The 20,698-nt window shown below is 40.6% G+C and overlaps 1 protein-coding gene across 4 annotated transcripts in view; it reads right to left on the bottom strand.

Moving 5' to 3' along the window:
* CPNE4 (copine IV) overlaps window positions 1–20,698 on the bottom strand; it is a 510,039-nt gene that overhangs the window by 173,141 nt on the left and 316,200 nt on the right. For all 4 annotated transcript variants that reach the window (XM_011933669.1, XM_011933666.1, XM_011933667.1 and 1 more), the window contains one exon: window positions 15,703–15,882. In XM_011933669.1, coding sequence (XP_011789059.1) covers window positions 15,703–15,882 — 180 coding nt within the window. The remainder of the gene's footprint in view (window positions 1–15,702; window positions 15,883–20,698) is intronic.

Genomic DNA, 20,698 nt, shown 5'->3' with positions numbered 1-20,698 from the left:
AACAAAATGCTAACCTGTGGAATCTTGCTGTGGGTATTACATTGAGTTTGGATAGCACCCTCAGCATCATCATAACACCCAGGGTTCAGCAATCAGGCTCATCCCGACACTAAACCTAATACTCATTGATCAACAGCTTGTGGTCTCCCCACTCTTTCAGGGGACACTGTGGCTGACATAATCCTAACATTCACTTATGTCAGGAAGGAGACCAATGGATAATAGGTCCATTTAACTGCATTTCATGAACGGGAGAAAAACCTTTGGCACTCAGAATCTATACCAAGAGCATAAACTGAAAGCTGTGTACACTGGCCTTTTTAGTACTGTAAACTTTATAAAGCATTTTTTTTTCTGTTCACCAGATGTTTTCTTTGTCCTCTTTAATTTCTCCAGATAATTACCCAAAACATTAGTTCCTTTCTTAATTGAAACTAGAAATATAGTGTCCACGACTCATTATCATCCTCTTACATGAGACATTGGGGCAGGGCTTCTCAAAGTTTGATGTCTGGACCTGCAGACTAAGCATCACCTGGGAGCTTAGAAAATGCAGATTATTGAATCTCTCCCTAGATCTTTTGAATCATAACTCTGGGGGTGAGGCCTAGCAATTTGTATATTAATATGCCTCCAGGTGATTCTGCCATATGCTCAAGTTTGAGAACCACTGTACTAAGGGAAGATAGTATATAATCTCTCTCTCATGAATAAGGGTCAGAGGATTCCTGACAGCCCAGAACTTCTTCAAGGTGTCGCAAATTTCCCAGCCCCCTTATGATGACAGAAAGCAGGAAGTTCTTGGCTTTGACAGGTGTCCTCTGAACTTTTGGGGAAGAAATACACTGAAGAACAGCTACACAACATTGAAGAGAAGATGACTTCACACAGTCATAACTGTCTTCCAAGCCACTGAGAAGAGAAAATGCCTGCAAGAAAAGCAATGATGAAACCATTGCTTTTCAGGTGCAACCACTGAATTTTGATAAGGGATTTTTCATCATGGTTGAAGGTGAAAGGAAGGCCAGAGCAATGCACCTTCTGGGTGCTGAATTTGTAAGATTCTGGTTTTCGGAGGTTGACACATTGACATTTTTTAAGAAGCCATATTATATTTAAAGTAAATTCAGTAGAGAAGCCCAGAGGGAAGATGATCAAGCCTATTTTTCTGCAAAAGGATTCCTAGTCTGTCTCTATCAGCTCATGCAAGACAAATAAGAAGAAACAAGACACCAAAAACTAGCCAGGTCAATTCCAATTTTGCTTTGCATTCATAGATGCTACTTGATCATTTATACTAGCTAGCGGCAAGCTATTAGAATAGATGGAAAAAATCATAAAGGGCTTTGGAGCTAAAGAGATGGACAACTTGCTGTGTGACCTTGGATAACTTACCTAGCTTTATTCAGTCTCGGTTTCCTCAGCTGTAAAATGGTAATAACGGTAGTGCCTACTTCCAAGGGATGTTGTGCTGATTAAATGAAGTGCAGTATAGCAATGGCTTCACCCAGTGCCTACTAAATAAAAGTGCCTGGAGTTAAAAAATTTCTTTAATTATTTTTCTTATTTATGACTCAGTTCCACTGTCTTTGGTGGATGAATAAGTGGGAAAATATGAGGATGAATGAATGAGTTAATAAGCAGTGAAAGAAAAAATAAAGGCATCACATTAAAGAAGGTCAACTGCTGCTCTAGGCAGTGAAGTATCACGTCTCTCTTTGGCATGCCCGCCATTGTATGTAGCAGAGGAGGGGCTTAGCTCCTTGATTTCTTTTGGGCAACAGAAATCTAAGGAAGGTCTCCAAACTTGCCCAGAAGAAGGCAGCTTCCAAGCACCCTATGTTATTGTGATGCATCCCCCTCATCCATCTGTCAAGAATGGTCAATTCTGCCTCGAGTTTCCCCAAGGACCTGAGCTTTCTTTGCTTTATTTGGCATTTTTGCTCTGTGTGAAGTCACTTGCTGTGCTTGTACTCAGCTTTATGACCAATGCCAGTTTCTAGCATGCTTAAGGCTGCTATTTTCCTTTCCTAAAGGCCAAGAGTCCTGCTGTTTCACAAGGCAGAGTGAGCATGTGGCAAACTCAGCCAGAGAGAGCAAGTACTACAGCAGCCTTCAGGAGGCGGACTCTGAATGTGTGACTTCCTGCATGGCTTTGGGGAAGTCACTTTCCGTCTCCTTTAGGGCCTTCACTGTGGCAATCCCTGTCTTGCCACAGTTGAGGGCCAAATTAAAATAATTGCCGCAACTTATTTCAGAGACCTGATTTAAAACAATTTTTACTTAAAAATAGTATTGGAAGAATAAACACACGTGTATGTGTGTGCACACACATAATGTTTAAAATCCAACTAAGTAAAATACTTGACAAACCCAAGGCAATGTAAGTTCAGTTTTTCTATTATACTTGCCCAGGACGTAGGTGCTCTCTCACAATGTTTTCAGCCTTCGTGTTTCCCGCTTTGTTCTGAAAACATGTTGGTCTCTACAAGCATTGCCTTTTCTCACCATTTCCTAGACTCTTGCCACAGTAATAACAGCTTCCGCATCCTGAGTGCTCCCTCCATGCCAGGGATTCTGTTAAGCATTTTATGTGCATTATTCTACTTGATCGTTGCAATATTTCATGAAGTCAGCACTATTATTATTTCCTTTCCTCAAATGAAGAAACTGAGGCTTAAGTGGCTGCAGGAATTTGCCTCTGGACAAACAAGTTGAGAGCAGCTGAGCTGGAATTTGACCCCAGACCATCAGGCCCCACACTATGTGCACGTGAGCACTGTGAAACAGTGCCTGAGACTCTGACCCTGCCAGGCCAACATCTGCATCTAGCCATTCCCTGCCTATCCAGGCAGAACACAGGAAAAAGGATCTCTTTACTTCGGAGTTTTAAAGAAGGAGAATGTTGATTTTTTTTCTTTTTGCTTGATCGTACTGGAGAGGAGCAATTTAGAGAAAAGAGCAAAACCCCCATTCACGCCAAAGTGTCAAAACCTGTGAAACCACAAAGGGTAAAAAGCTCTGTTCTGCCTGTCCTTCACAAAGCTTTTAGTACAAATGTATTTGTCTGGCATATTACTCCACAGGTAAAAACACTCAACAAAGATTTTTTCTTTTTTAAAGACAACATCATGTTCACACTTTTATCTGAAAGATAGTGGAAAGAGATGTCCTTACATATGCCTTGATTTTTTAATTCTTTATTGTTTGTTCACATATGGCATGTTCAAAAAATTTCCTTTCAAAAGTAAAGATAAAACAACCTCTTCGAAGAATCTCATCCACTCTAATGTTAGCAGCTATCACCTACAGGGATTAAGCTCCCAAATCTATATAGTCTATTCTATATCCATGTCAGCTGCCAGTTGTCAACCTCCTCTGAATTCTCCACAGACATCTGCACTGAACAGGCCAGTATCATGTTATATTCCTCACCCCCATGATGGGCATGATTGATTTCCTCTTAAAGACAGCCAAATCGCTCCCCCAGTTAGCTAAGCCAGACACCTGCAAACTCTTCCTCCCCACCTCATCTCCAAGGCTTGTTGATTCTGCTCTTGGACAGGCTCTTTTCTGGGCTCCTCTTTTCAGTTTACATAACTACTGCCATCCGCATTTCCTTCCGGTTATTACACGAGTATCCTAATTGGTTTCCCTGCCACCCACCGTTTATGGGGAATGCCAAAGTGATTCTTTCTTTTCTTTCTTTCTTCCTTTCTTCCTTTCTTCCTTCCTTCCTTCCTTCCTTCTTCCTTCCTTCCTTTCTTTCTTTTCTTTCCTTTCTTTCTTTCTCTTTCTTTCTCTCTCTCTCTCTCCCCTCTCTCTCCCTTCTTTCCTTCCTTCCCTCCCTCTCTCCCTCCCTCCTTCCTTCCTTCCTTTTTTTTTTTTTTTTTTTTTTGAGACAGAGTATCGCACTGTTGCCTGGGTTGGAGTGCAATGGCATGATCTCGGCTCACTGCAACATCTGCCTTCTGGGTTCAAGCAATTCTCCTGCCTCAGCCTCCCAAGTAGCTGGGATTACAGGTGCCTGCCACCACGCCTGGCTAATTTTTTTTGTATTTTCAGTAGAGATGGGTTTCACTATGTTGTCCAGGCTGGTCTCAAACTCCTGACCTCATAATCCGCCCACCTCAGCCTCCCAAAGTGCTGGGATTACAGGCATGAGCCACCATGTGTGGCCAAAGTGATCTTTCTAATATACACATCCAATCTTGTCCTTTCCCTAGTTATTAGGACCTCAGTTCATCAAATCCAGGATCTCCAAAGTTCAGAGAAAAACACTTAAAAACATCAGGACCAGGCTCTTTCTTTTTTGTCTGGCATCCTCTAGCCTTTTCACATCCTCACTTGACTGCTCAGCCACACTAAGTCACTTAAGAGTTCTCTGCCATTGCCTTCATGCTGCTGTGTCTTTGCGTGTACCAGTCATTTTGTCCCAAGAGTCCTTATTTCTTTTCTCTGTTGGTGAATTCCTACTTATCCTTAGGGATTCAGGTCCAGAGACACCTTTCTTGTGAGACTCCCCTGCTTCACTTTAGGTAGAGGTCTTTCCCCTACAGCCCTTGGAACACATTTCTATGGCAGTGGTTAGTAATATGCATTTTGAGTATTTATTTACCAGTCTGTGTTTCTTGGATAATTATAAGCTTTTCTGAGGCACGGCCTCTATCTTCCTTTTTCATCTTTGTGTCTCCAGAACTTAGCGCAGATATACTTGGCATATCCAGGGTACTTGCTAAATGTTTGTTATGAAAGCTTGGCATGCAATTGTTATGTCATTAAAAGAAGAAATAAATGAATGAATGAAACTTATAGTGTTAAAAGAGTCACCATGTCTTTCCTTGAACCAATCACTGTGGCCACACAAATGTAATATTCTGATTCATTTAAGCCAATTTGTGCCTACCCTTTGTGGGAAAGGCCAACCCCACCAATCGCATGGCTGATAATAGGAAAGGGCAGTTGCCAATGAACATGCAAGATATCCAGAGAGACCAGCATGTCATCTCAAAGTGGATCGGTACAGCTTGGGAAACATGGTTCAGAGACACACTGAACAAGTCTCACTTGCTGCTCATTTGCTTCATCTAGGCCATGATCTTGAAGGAGTTCTCAGAACAGATGGCCTCCTCTCATCCTTCCCTAGGTCATGACAGAAGAAAGCTCTGGGTTAAGAATCAAAAGCTCCTGACTTCTGGTTTGGGCCCTGCCGAGACATTAAATCTTTCTGATCTTCAGTTTCCTCAGCTATAAAATGTAGATAGAGTCCTGTCCTTCCCACGCTGTCAAGGGGGTCAAATGAAATGATCAGTAGGTAAGTTCTTTCAAAAGTACCAAAAACAAATCTTGAAAGGGCTATTTGTAATCTCATTCTCAGTGCTTGCTTCTACACAATCCTTCTTTTGAGAGATTAAGAAAATTAATACAACACGACCGCCTAGTTGCCCTTTGTTCACACCACTCCAGTCAGCCTGGCCCTCTTTTTAGTTCCTCATATGTGCTATATCCACCATGATGCTTTTAATTCAAGGAGTAAAAATTCCCATCTCAAACAGTTTCGATGACAGGACGTTTTATTCTCCCATAATAAGGCATCCATATAGACAGAGTGGGTCCCAGGTAAAGAATGTTAGGCCCATGCCTCCACATCTTTTGGCTCTGACCTCCCCTAAGGGTCGCTCTCATCCTCAGCCGTGCTGCAAGGTGGCTGTAGTGGTTTCAGGAATCACAGGCAAAGAGGAACTGTTTCTTCATGTGTGTCTCTTGTTTTAGGCTAGGAAACCTTTCCAAGAAAAATCCACATGTCTTACAGGACACACGCCAACCTCTAAACCAAACTCTTGCAAGTGGGGGATGAGATGCATGTGATTAGCTGAGATCACTCAGGATTCATTCTTGAGCTAGGGATAGGGCTCTTTTCTACATAGCCAAATGGTATAAAATGATCAGAAAGTGATGAGGGTCAACAGCTAAAAGAGTGGGTGATTGGGTATGAAATAGGCAATCCACAGATGCTGTTAGCACCCCACTCGTATTTCCAGGCCCTATGACTCGAGTGCCCATTGTAGGGAGATCCCTTTAAACTATTGCTACAGAATAAAGATGAAATGCTCCTGATTATTGTAAATACAAGATTGCATGCAGGATTGTGTAAAGACAATGCCAGGTTGGGCTGCCAGAATGAGCCAACAGCACGTGGTGTGCTTCCCCCTGCAGAGAGCCTATGAACGGATGTGCAGTCAGGGAGGTTTCACATTACCAAGATTCCTATCCCAGAAAAGCAGATGTTCACAGCTCTGGGAATGGAATGCAACCTTCATGGAAAGTCTATAAACGGATGCATGGGGGACGCCTGTCCATATGGATAAGGTAGGGCTATAAACGCCCTCATTTTGCTGCAGCTCTTCTAGGCCTCTTTAGGGTTAAGGCATACTCCCTTCTGAGAATTTCTGGTCTAACCAGTTGTCTAACTTCACGTCCTGTTTCTGTGAATTGTTTGGAACCAGCTTTTGCTGTAACTGATACTGCTGTTCCTATTTTAAGGCTCTGTTAGAAATTACTGATGCACACACTATATTGTCAGTTCTTATCTCTGTATACTGAAGAATTACTTCATCTGACTTCATGTGACCATCTCACCTCATAATCAAATGACCCTAAATCCTTCACTAACATACCCCCACCCTCACTAAACTCGATAATAAATGCTGGCATATCCAGTGCATTGTTGGCACTGTGGGACCAGAAGGCGGTGACCCCCCGGACCCAGCTTTCACTACCTTGTGTGTGTCTATTATTTCTCCACCTGCCGATCTGCCTGGAAGCAAAGAGAGAGCCCTGTTGCAATGCGGACTGCTGGCCAGATCCCGCAATATCTGTCGCCCAATGTGGCCTTCTTTGTTCTTTGGCTCAGTGCACTCCAAGTGCGGGTTCGTGACGACTAGTCTTCAGTCTCGACAGTAAGGTCTCCCAGTACGCTTTTACTGACTCTCCCCTCTTTTTGGGTTTGTCAACTAGTAACATTCCAGGGTTATTATGGGAGAATCGCAGTTTAAACACCAGGCTTATCTGTCTTTTATTAAATTTCTTCTTAAACAGGGTGGCATCAAGGCTGTTTCCAATAACTTTATTCTTTTATTTCAGACTATTGAAAAATATTGTCTTTGGTTCCCTGACAACGGCTCTATGGACCTGTTACACGGGGATAGAGTTGGTGCCACTCTCCACCAACTCATGAGAGATGGTGTTTTACTTCCTATTTCTGTCTATACTGACTGGGCTCTTATTCGTGTTGCTTTACTTTCTTTTCAGTCTGGTGTTCCTCTCCAACTGCCAGAAGTTAATGCGGATGGTGAACTGCTCCCTTTACCTCAGGTAGCTGACCCCCCCTACTAGCCCTCCTCCTGATGATGGGGAAGAATTCGATCTCCTTGTTTTCTCCCCAAGAGGAGAAACCTGGTGATGATCCCCTCCCTTCGCCTCCTATCTTGGAACCTGTATATGTTAACTCTTCTTCTCCTAAGCCATTGCCCCGTCTGCCAGAGGAAGATGTGTGGCATTCATCTGAATGGCCTGTTTCTCGTTCCTCTCGTCCTTTTGGACCTCTCCCCTTTTCTAAGCCTACTGTTTCTTTTGATACTCCGGGACCCCTTCTTTCAGAGGCTTGGAATCCTGCTTTCCCCAAGTCCGCATCCCGGTGCCCTCACTCTCCTTCTCTTCCTCTGCCCCTACACAATGGATGTGTGAGTCACCTCCATTGTGGGTAGAGCAGTGGCCACTTTCCAAACACAAGTTGGAGGCTTTAGCTTGCTCCATTAAGCCCCAAAAAGTCCAACTTCATCCTGATAATTTAAATACCTTAAATGATTTTCAAAAATTACTAGGTGACATCAATTATCTCAGACCAACCCTAGGCATTCCTACTTATGCATTATCTCATCTATTTGCCACTTTATCAGGAGATACAGATTTAAACAGTCCTCGCTCTCCATCTGAACCAGCAAAACAAGAGTTGTCTTTTGTAGAACAATGAGTGAGAGAGGCACAAATCTCTCGTATTGACGCAAATTTACCTTTACAATTTTTAGTTTTTCCTTCCATCCACTCTCCTAGGGGACTTATAGTACAAAATGATTCTCTAGTTGAATGGGTATTTCTTCCTAATTCAGCCTCTAAAACTCTTTCAATAGCTCTTGATCAAATAGCCACTTTGATTGGGTTAGGACATCAATGTATCCCTAAAATTTCTGGCTTTGATCCAAACATTATTGTGGTCCCTTCGTCAAAAAAATGAAGTTAAAAATGCCTTTTCTACATCTTCGTGCTGGCAGACTAATCTAGTCTAGTTTGACTTCATTGGCACTATTGATAATCATTTGCCTAAGTCAAAATTCTTTCAATTTCTATGAAATACTTCCTGGATTCTACCAAAACTTACTCGTTCATCACCACTAGAGACAGCTGTTACCATGTTTACTGATGGATCCAGCAATGGAAAGGCACGGTATGTACGACCAAAAGATAAAGTCATTTCTACTCCATATACTTCTGCTCAAAAAGTCGCATTGTTTGCTGTTGTCTCTGCATTACAGGATTTTTATCAGCCTCTTAATATTGTCTCTGACTCAGCTTATGTAGTCCATGCCACTCAGGCAATAGAAACAGCTGCCATCAAAAATATTGCTGTTTTCCTTGTTCTCTTTGTTAAAAAAACTGTCAGAAACCAAAAGCATCCTTTTTTCATCACTCACATTCATTCTCCTACTAACTTACCTGGACTTTTATCCAGCGGTAATCATAAAGTTGATACTCTAGTTGCTCTAGCCATTAGAGATGCAGAACAATTTCATCAACTCACTCATACTAATACCTCAGGTCTTAAACATAAATATTCTGTCAGTTGGAAACAAGCTAAACAAATTGTATAACACTGTTCTCAATGCCAGGTTCTTATCTCCCACACAATCTCCTGGAGCTAATCCCCGAGGCCTTTCTCCTAATGTTATCTGGCAAATGGATGATATTCATGTTTCTTCTTTTGGAAAATTAGCTTATGTGCATGTCACAGTTGACACCTTTTCCAATTTCATCTGGGCTACCTGTCAAACCGGAGAAGCCACTTCTCATGTTAAAAAACTATGTTTTCATGTTTTGCAGTTACGGGAATTCCTAGTGAGCTCAAAACAGACAATGGTCCAGCCTATTGCAGTACAGCTTTTAAAAATTTTCTTGATCAGTGGCATATTAAACATATTACCGGTATTCTTTATAACCCACAAGGCCAAGCTATCGCAGAAAGAAGTAACAGAACTTTAAAATTACAATTACTTAAACAAAAAGAGGGGGATAAGGAGTTGTTGACCCCTCACATACAACTAAACTTGGCATTGCTCACATTAAATTTTCTCAATATTCCTAAATCTAGTTCTGTTACAGCTGCCGAAAAGCATTTCTCTGGTAACCGTCCTATGGTAAACCAAGGAAGGGAAGTGTGGTGGAAAGATGTTCAATGTAATATATGGTCAAAAGGTTCTATTTTAACGTGGGGAAGAGGCTATGTTTGTGTTTCCCCAGGTAAACATCAATCTCCTGTTTGGATTCCTGCTAGACACGTGAAATGGTGTCCTGAAGATGCATGCAACAACGAGACACATAAATTTGCTGAAAAAGCACCACAACAGGAAACAACTAACACCTCCAATCATCAAAAAGAAGAAAATGACCATGCTAACTCCTTTACAACAGACAATCCAGTCAGCTACCCTGAACAACTGTCTCCAGCAATCCAGGTCTGGCTCAACCTCTGCCTCCTCCTGATGACACTGATCCTTCTACCCTCTGTCACCCAACAGACCATTAAAAACTATACATATTGGGCCTATATACCTTTTCCTCCTCTTATTCGAGCCATGACATGGATGGACGCTCCTATCGAGGTTATGTTAATGATAGTATTTGGATGCCTGGTTCTGTAGATGATCATTGTCCTGCCCAACCTTCAGAAGAAGGAACCCCTTTCAATATCGCTTTAGGTTTTAGGTATCCACCTTTGTGCCGGGGACCCACTAATGGATGTCTCTCATTAGATATTCAAACTTGGGCAGTCACACTACCATCTAGTCACTCTGTCCTGCCTTTAGGACACTTGATATCAGGGCTTTCATTAAAACCTTTAAGGCAGATCAAAACAGGAATCACTGACTATATTCACACATCCCAATATAAGCCTTTAGGATCTGCGTGTCCTCTCAACTTGTCTTCAAATGCTGACAAATTAATATGGAAGGATTGTGTTAGTTCAGAAGAACAGTGTTATTTAATTCTTCTCACTACACCATTGTTGAGTGGGCTCCCAAAGGTCATATGACTAATGATTGCTCTCAAGGTCACAGAGATTGTCAACATTTTCTCTATGATAATACTTATCAAAAAAGTAGTGACAGCCCTTCCCTATTATATCATACATTTAACTCCTTTTTTCCTTTTAAGTGGAAAGGGGCAGGGGTTGCCCCTCCAAAGCCAAGGCTTATTGTTCCCCACTTAGGACCTGAACATTCAGAATTATGGAGATTAACCATAGCTATGACTGGTATGAGAGTTTGGGCTGGAGAAAGTGTTATAAGTGAATCCACCTTGTCACCTCAAAAACTAAGACAATAGATTGATTTACATGACTATTTCCACATAGCCAAAAATATCACTATGGCAATCATCAAAAGGTCAATTCAAAGGTGGGACAGTAAAGATTATGAGGACTTATACCCCCCCGTTGCTAATGTCCCCCAACCGTCTCTCATACAACCTATTCCCACCACCCCACATTCACAAAAAAGAATATCATCCCAAAATATATATACCATCTATATGGAGTCCAACAAAACTGTACCACTTAAAAGTTGTGTTAAACCACCTATATGTTATTAGTAGGAAAGATGTATATTAGTTCAAAAACCAATATAATTACCTGTGTTAATTGTTACTTGTATACTTGTATTGACTCATCCTTTAATCAATATCATAGTATTTTAATAGTCAGAGCCAGAGAAAGTATATGGCTCTCTGTAGCCTTACATAGGCCTTGGGAATCTTCCCCTTCTATCCATGTTATTAACAATATTTTACAAAAAATTCTTAAAAGGAGTAAACGATTTATTTTTACATTAATTGCAGTAATAATGGGCTTGATTGCTGTTACTGTGACTGCTGCTACTGCTGGAGTTGCATTACATCAATCTATTCAAACTGCTCATTTTGTGGATAAATGGCAAAAAAAATTCTACTCAGATGTGGAATTCTCAGTCAGATATTGATCAAAAATTGGTCAATCAAATTAATGATCTAAGACAAACCGTTACATGGATGGGAGATAGAATTATGAGTGTAGAACATAGATTACAAATGCAATGTGATTGGAATACTTCTGATTTTTGTATAACTCCATTTCAATATAATGAGTCTGTTCACAATTGGGAATCAGTAAAATGCCATTTACAAGGAAGTAAAGATAAGTTAAGTTTAGACATAAGCAAGCTAAAAGAACAGATTTTTGAGGCCTCTCAAGCACATTTAACTGCTTTACCTGGTGCTGAAGTTTTAGATGGTGTCTCTAAGGGGTTATCTAATCTCAACCCCATTCAATGGGTAAAATCTTTGGGAGGATCCACTGTTGCTAATTTTGTTCTATGTAAAATTTGTGCTATTGGTTTATTGTTCATGTGTAAAACTGGAAAAAATATTCTTCAGTCCAATCGTGATCAGTGCCAAGCTATGATTGCTATGGTTCATTTAAATCAGAGAAAAGGGGGAGATGTGGGGAGACCCCCTGAAACTATTGCTACAGAATAAAAGATGAAATGCTCCTGATTATTGTAAATACAAAGTTGAATGCAGGACTGTGTAAAGACAATGCCAGGTTGGACTGCCAGAATGAGCCAACAGCACGTGGTGTGCTTCCCCCTGCAGAGAGCCTATGAATGGACGTGCAGTCAGGGAGGTTTCACATCACCAAGATTCCTATCCCAGAAAAGCAGATGTTCCTAGCTCTGGGAACGGAATGCGACCCTCGTGGAAAGCCCATAAACGGATACATGGGGGGTGCCTGTCCATATGGATAACATAGGGCTATAAACGCCCTCATTTTGCTGCAGCTCTTCTAGGTCTCTTTAGGGTTAAGGCATACTCCCTTCTGAGAATTTCTGGTCTAACCGGTTGTCTAACTTCACGTCCTGTTTCTGTGAATTGTTTGTAACCAGCTTTTGCTGTAACTGTTACTGCTGTTCCTGTTTTAAGGCTCTGTTAGAAATTACTGATGCACACACTATATTGTCAATTTTTGTCTCTGTATACTGTACTTCTGCACACAGATGTTATGTTAAAGAATTACTTCATCCCCATGTGACCATCTCAACTCATAATCAAATGACCCTAAATCCTTCACTAACCTACCCCCGCCCTCACAAAACTTGATAATAAATGCTGGCATATCCAGTGCATTGTTGGCACCGTGGGACAGAAGGCGGTGACCTCCCTGGACCCAGCTTTCATTATCTTGTGTGTGTGTCTATTATTTCTCGACGTGCTGATCCACCTGGGAGCGAAGAGAGAGCCCTGTTGCACTGTGGATTGCTGGCCAGATCCTGCAATAACCCATCACTGATTTTGACCACCAGCATTTGTATTTCTTTGCTTGTGAGCTCTTTGTGATATCTGGAGTTTGCTACCTGGCCAGATCCCGCAATAACCCATCACTGATTTTGACCACCAGCGTTTGTATTTCTTTGCTTGCGAGCTCTTTGTGATATCTGGAGTTTACTACCTGCACAGTAGGCCAGAAATGTCAGAGGATTGATGTTCTCACCTCATGAATGGTTCTTTTTTTTTTTTTTTTTTTTGAGATGGAGTCTCATTCTGTCACCCAGGCTGGAGTGCGGTGGCGTGATCTTGGCTCACTGCAACCTCTGCCTCCCAGGTTCAAGTGATTCTCCTGCCTCAGCCTCCTGAGTAGCTGGGACTACAGGCATGCGCCACTATGCTCAGCTAATTTTTTGCATTTTTAGTAGAGAAGGGGTTTCACCATGTTTAGCCAGGATGGTCTCCATCTCCTGACCTCGTGATCCTCCTGCCTCAGCCTCCCAAAGTGCTGGGATTATAGGCGTGAGCCACCGTGCCCGGCCAGGAATGGTTCTTAATGACTGATGTGAGTATATGTACTGGAAGTGTATAAATATCCCAGTTCCCTCATCCCCAGGATGAAATATCTCTAATGTTTGCTTTACACTGCTCTCAGAATTTCCTCAGCAGAATTAAGCTTCAGTTACCTACAGTGGTGGCTACTTGACCACTTTCCCTTGTAGGCTCCTTACCTGTCTCATTTTTCTTCTCCACTGTGGCATTTCCTTCACCTCCTTTGACTTCCTACCTCAGAGTTGGCTTCTTAAAAAACCAAATGGAGATGCTCTGCACCATATGCCAAACTCCTTCCTGAATGCAGAGGCTTTGTGTCTAATGTTCCCATCTGCTTAGAATGTGTTTCCTCTTTCTTCTCACCTGATGCACTCTTACTTTCCCTTCTAAATGTCACTTCTCTTAGAAAGCCTTCTTTGATCCTTTTCCACCTGATGCCAGTCTCCCAATGCTCACTCTCTCATTCTGTACTTCTCTGTAACAAAACTTATGATGATTGCCATTTAATTAATTGTTGTGTGATTATTTTCATTCCATCTTTAGCCCCAACTAAACTGCTGCTTGAAGGCAAGGATTATGTTTTTGGCTCACCACGGTGTCACTGGCACCTAGTACAATGCCTGTCTTACTTGCAAGGTTAAGGACTTACTGGCTTTTGGAAAGATGAGCCTTGTGAGGGACTAAAGATGTAAGTTTGGGGGTCAAACAGACAAAATTATCAAATCTTTGGACCAAAAAAAAAAAGATCTTTAGCCCACATGATTCCCACATTGATCTACCTTTATTTCTTGTGACAAAATATAAAATTTATGCATAGGAGGGATGCCCATTGTTTAAGGGAGAATCTTGGCATGGCTCACATATCTATAAAAGATGCCATTTTAATCATTTTAAAATAGAAACAGGATTTCATCTCAAATCCACAATGCATTTATTCATTTAATATCTACTTACTGGACATTGTACCTGGTAAGATCCTTGAACTATCTGCCATCAACTCTTCAAAAGTCATTAGAGAACATATATTAATGGAGAATATTTCAGATTCTCTTTCTGTCTCCCCCCAACTATATTTCAATATTGGACTTTTGATCTTCATTAAAGGAATAAGAAATTAATCACTATATTTGCTGGAAAAGGGTAACTCAGGACACTGTCTATTTTGTCTCTTAGCGCTCACTGTGAGAAATTTCTTTTAGTGATAAGTGGCATGAAGCAAGGATAGCACAAATGAACAAGCAAATATATATGCTTGCCATCTCTTTGTCAGGTAGACTGTTCCTGACAAATCCTTAAACCTGACCCTTACCTTGACAAGAGGTGAACCCAGGTTTTGTGGGTCTTAAGACATATAATTTGGAATTTCTCTTTGAGAAAAAAAGTACAAAATAAAAATGTGACACAGAGCCACGGAAGGGGCCCACATGAGAGAGGGGATCTGAAATTAAAGCTCCATCAATTTCACAGTAAATCAGCATCTTGATTCAGTCAGGGAAAGTGGTCTCTTCCCACCCCACACCCCTTCACATTTTTTCTGACCCCTAAGAGTTGCTTACGTTGCTTTCTTACTTGAAAGGCCCCCCTCCTCTTTCTTCTGCAATCGTAGACCATGGTTTTTCAGATTTTGGTCCCACAATGCCTTCTTTGACTCTACCCAGTAGAAAAAGGCTCTCTCTTCCTTCAAGGCCCATGACCTTGTATAGAGAGCCCAGGGTATTTTGTAATGAACTACTCTATTTTAAGTGCATATTACTATGCCTTCTCCAGTAAGATTATCCACTATCTGGGCACAGGGACTGTTTTTTACTTTTAGACTCACTTACCACATTTTTGGGTACAACAGAAAGGAAAGGAAAAAAGGAAAGGTATTATAGAAGCAAAATGATGAAGTTTGGAGTCAGGGAGGCCTAGTAGAGTCCTAACACTGTCACTTATTAGAGTGGAAACTTCATCAGGTCACTTAACCTCTCTGAGTCTTACTTTTCCCACTGACAAAATGGATGTAATATTGATATTTATTTCACATTATTGTTGGGAGAATTAAGAGCTTTTATTCATTCATTGAGTATCTATTTAGCCCCTGCCTTGGGCTATTTTTGGTACCAGAGATGTCGAGTAAATGTGAATGAGAAATACTTGCTGCATGGTGGTTCTCACAGCTGAGTTGGAGATGGAAATTTATAATGGAACAGGATAAGGCTATAACAGACATGTGAACAGAGCATAGAGCCAGACACATAAGTGCTCAATAATAGTTGTTGAATAAATGAGTGACACAATGGGGGAATTCAGAAGAGAAAGTTCTGAATTTTTCAAAATAAGAAATTGTACAGACTTGCAGAACCATCTCTATATAAACATAATGGATATGACACCACCTGGGAAGTTGTACACGCTACACGTTAAAGAAAATGCAATCAATAGGAAAAAGCAAGGATTAGATGAGGGGAGAAAGGAAAAGGGGGCAGGAAGAAAGGCCCTAGGATGGCAAGGAGGAGTAAGGGATGTCTGTTGACCCACCTGGCCAAGTGTGCACTCCATGCCACCAAGGAAATCGGCCTCCTTCAGTCCATTGTGGTTGCTGCTTATGTCATGGACTTCAAACCGCAGGCGCTGAACCTCCTCAAAGTAAAAGTCTACAGTAAACAGTTTTGAGTACACTGGGTTTATGCAGGTGCGAATCACCTCAGTCCTGTCAACCTGCAAGGAGAGAGAAAGAGAAAACCTATCAGAGATTAGGACTATTTTTATTATTACCCTTCAAGCAAATTCATCTCAGGGCACTTCCTTTCTTCCCAACCATAAATGTTGGGAAGTCATCGGGGTGGGCAGTCCGAAAGTACAAAGTACAGGCAATACCTTCAGAGAATGAGATGAGTTTTAGGGAAGAAAATAATGTTAGACATGTAAATAACTTGAAGATTTAGAGCTCATTGTATGAGTTTGCATTATATAAAATTGTATCATTACATCATTGTGTCATTTTGTTGATGAGAAAGTTGAGGTCCAGGGAATGGAAATGAGTGGGTGAGCATTATGCACAGTAAAAGCTTTTGAGTACACTGGGTTTATGCAGGTGCATAAATGATTGACTGATGCATTTCATGATTGATTCAACCTTGTCCTGCCTAATGTGCCTGAGGTCACATCTAGGCTCAGAAGGAAAGAAATCTGTAATTGATTAGTGATGTCTGATGGGCACAGTAATAGAGAAACTGTTACGTAGGTGTCTCATTTTAGCCAACTCTACTCTGAGTTTCCTAATCCATGATTTCCAGTATAATGAAGTAGAAAAACCATGAGAATAGATAAGATGATAACTGCCTTTGGTCTTGAGTATGCCCTTTATTCAGTGTATAATAATCACCCATTCATTTCAATTACCTGGGCCTCAGTTTTCTCATCAACAAAATGAAAATTAGATTAGAGGGTGAAAAGTTCCTTTCTGCTGTAACATTCCATGAGCTATGATTTCCTTTGTCTTTTGTGATAATAGTTTTTCAGTTGTCCCCCTCTCTCAGATATTAACACATCTCTGCCATTTCTGCACTATCCTGTGACATAGGAGGCTGATGTCTATGGATTGATTTTCCTGGCACCCTTTGACCTCTGGGTTCTGGCTGGAGTCAGCCAAATGGAGGACTTGGCAGAAGATCAGAGAATGGAAGAACAGAGAGGTGCAGGCATGCCTCTATACACACACATTCTGCTAGCAGACTTCCTTCCGCACAGGGAGCTTTTGCTGGGATTTGGTAACATAGTACCTCTCTCTTGTCCCTTCACATTGAGGGGCAGTAATGGCTTCCTGTTGTTGCTATCTCTGATGTCTTGGATGCCTCACTTTCTTTGTTGGCTCTTTTAACCCTGCCCATTTCCCTGTAAAGAGTTTAGTCCTTTAGGTTAAACTGTCTGGGTATGCCATCTGTTTTCTGCTAGGATCCTTATTGCTAAGATTCTTTTCCTACATACTTGTCACAAGTAAAAATATACAAAACCATTTATATTTTGGGAAACTTTTAAAGACTAAGTTGTAGATAACCCAAGATTCTATAGCATCCCTATACTGGAGATACCCATCCTTCCTATTTTACAAATCAACTGGAGCCTCTATGTACTGTCAGCTTTCAAATAGAGACATGGTTTATTGTATGTTTTCTGACATTTGTTAGCATAAACTATGAAAAGCATTTATCTCACTTTCATATGAGTAAAGGAAAATAGTCTCTCAATAAAGGGAAAGCAGTTCTTAACTATATTATGCATGTCCATGTTGCCTAGCAAAGAAAGTCTGATATTTGTTCTAGCCACCCCTTACATTCTTCAGTTCGGTGCTTTTTCTCCAGCCCTAACCCTTCCTATGCAGGGATACATGTGAGAGAAAATTGTCCTTTAAGGAACACTACCTGCCATTATTGGTTGGATGTACAATCCGGGATGCAAGGGAAAGAGTGTCATTCTCATTATGTCCCCATCCAATAAATAGGCACACAGAAAACCAATCTCCAGCCCATTGCTGATTAGAATTTTACAAGTTATTGTTCTGACCAAAAGTTATCTGACTGTTCCAGCTTCCCACGGAAGACCCAGCTTCTATTTGGGCTAAATTATATATTCCTATATAATGTTCATTCAGAGGGTGATGGGACTGATTATGCCACTGGCCAATTGTGCAGGTACAAGAATCTACTATATCAGCATAATTTTTTTTGTTATTGAGGGATAATAGTTTTGAATAATAGCAATTAGAGATCATAAACTGGTAGTCTGCAGGCATAAGCTGACTTGAAGGTATTTTATTTGTCCTACTTAAAGTATTTTACCTTCATTTTCCCACTTACTAAGGTGGCTGTTTTTACTACACTTCCTTTAGAAAAAATTTGGAATATCTGGCAACCTTGGGCCACATTTCTTCATGGCAACAATTGGAGACTGTCCCATTCAGACAAAGCATTTACTCTTTGCTTCTCACAGCAACTTCCAGGCCTTTCTCCCTCGTTGAATTTCTCTTCCTGGCTCCTAGAGGCATTTTTGCAATATCTTGTCCAAATTCATGGAATAATGAGCCACAGAAGATATTTAATTATATTTATGGTGTATCTTTTGATAGAGGATTTGAAAATAACCCCCAAGAAGTATGTTGTGGGTGGATTTGACATCCTCAAGACACAGAAAGGGCACCTTCTCTCCTTGTTGTTGGAAGAGAGTGCTGAGTAGGTTTAGATGATAGAAGACAGGTGATGGGAACTCAATCTTTGTTATTTTCATTTAACTGCCCCAAAGGGCACAAATAAATGATGTGCACCAATCCTGGTACTTTTCTTCTAACTGTTGATTGTCCAATGGCATGCCCTTATATATATAAAGTTCATGTTGGCATCAAGCCACACACCTCAGACACACTATACAAGGTAAGTTGCCAGCACTGAGTGGCTTGGTTTTTTGAGGGAAATGACAAGATGGAAAGACATGAAATGATAAACATTTGCATTAGCAAGAAAGACAATTTCCAAGGATAATCAGAAAGCCAGTAAGAATCCTGAATATAACTGCTCAGGAAAAGCAGGAAAATGACAATAAGGGAAGTGCTTGCAATAATAAATGCATATTTGAAAGATGTTTTAAAATATTTTGCATTTCCACTTATTATGGAAGATGCATTCTTTTTTCTGGTGGCTAAATCCAGGTTTCACATGAGCAACAGGGCCTAGGATTGTTCGTTTCTCATTGAGAGGCATCAGGGTCAAAGCCATTGTTTCCAAAAGATCATTCACTTACTGGTGCTACCAGCTGCATCCTAATCAACTGGTGGGGGTGGGGGGATGGAGGCTTTCTTTAAACTCAGATTCCTGTTCCCTAATCCCAGGTCATTCTGATGTAGTGAGTATAGGGTAGGACCCAGAAATCTCTATTTTTAAAAAAAGTGTTCTAGAGAGAATTCTGGTGTGTCAGCATCAGTCTAGGGGAAATGAGGAGATGTAGGGTCTATCTCATGCTCTTGTGTGAGGTCAAGTTTTATTTTAATGTTGCTTACCCTCTGTTATCCAGTCTGCAAAAATGTGAGTGCTTATCTTCTCTCTTCCCTAGTCGTGATGATTGATATATTCACACTGCTTTATAGTTTACAGAACATGCTCACATCCATTTTTAAAATTTGATTCTTATAGCAATCATGTGATGTAGATGTATACTATTGTACAAATAAGAAAAGTCAAGGTTAAACATCAGCACAAGATATTGAATGTCAGAGTGGGCACCTGAACTCATGCCTTGTGACCTCAAAGTCTGGACTACTTTCCTCAATTCATGAGCATCCTTACAAAGGAAAAAGGCAGCTAGATTATGGTGTGATGGTGAGAGACTCAACCATTGAATATTGTATCTCATGAGAAGCTTTTAAAAATATCGAAAACACTTTTCAGTCTAACAATAAAGTCAGTAACAACTAACACTTTTGGATGGCCTGCTATCATGGTGCTCATTAAAAAAAAAACAGCATTATTGAGGCATAATTGGCATATAATAAACCACATCTATTTAAAGTATACAATTCAGTATGTTCTGACATGTGTATACTTGGAAAACATCACCACAATCAAGAGAGTGAGCATATCCTGCACCCAAACTTTCCCCATACCCCTATGTATCCTCATCCTCTCAACCTTCCTTTCTTCCATTCTCAGGAAACTACCGATCTGCTTTCTGAGACCATAGTCTAGTTTGTATTCTTCATAATATTATATAAATATATATTATAATATACAATCTGTGGTCTTTTTATGTCTTTATTCTTTCACATAATATAATTGAGATTTATTCATATGGTATCAGTGGTTTATCCTTTTACTGCCCCCAGTCAATTACAGATGGACATTTGAATTGTTTACAGTTTTTGGCTATTACATATAAAACTGCATGACATATTCATATACTAGCCTTTGTATGGGCATGTATTTCCTCTTCTTTTGAGTAAATATGAAGGAGTGAAAGAGACTTTTGTTTAACTTTTTAAGTTCTAGTAGGTGTGGAGTGGTCCCTCATTGTGGTTTTAATATTCATTTTCCTAAAACTAATGATGTTGAGACTCTTTTCGTATGCTTACTTGCCACCTGTGTATCTTCTTTGATGAAGTAGCTTTTCAAATCTTTTGACAAGCACTCTCTTTTCATTCTTATAACACTTAGGTACTATTATTATCCCCTCTTACTGGGAGATAGAGAAACCCCCATAACTTTTCCAATTTTACACAACTTGTAGGTAGCAGAGGCGGGATGTGAACCTATGTAGTTAAGCTCCAGAGCCTGTGTATTTAACCTCTATGCTATATAGTCAAGCAAATTTGAAGCATTTTTTTCATAAACATTGTTGCTCAAAGTAATGCATCAGCCAGACAACAAACATAAAATGTGGAACTGATAGGGAAAGTCAAAGATTGAGGCTGCAATTGTGTCTCTGGAGATCTGATTTATCCACTGGACATATTTGAGATACAGTGGGAGCCCTGAACACTGCCCACAGA

Source organism: Colobus angolensis, unplaced genomic scaffold (genome assembly GCF_000951035.1).
Source record: "Colobus angolensis palliatus isolate OR3802 unplaced genomic scaffold, Cang.pa_1.0 Scaffold129, whole genome shotgun sequence".
In the NCBI taxonomy this organism is placed as follows: domain Eukaryota; kingdom Metazoa; phylum Chordata; class Mammalia; order Primates; family Cercopithecidae; genus Colobus; species Colobus angolensis.
The sequence above is the reverse complement of the archived record's forward strand: the minus strand, read 5'-3'. Positions and strand labels throughout refer to the sequence as shown.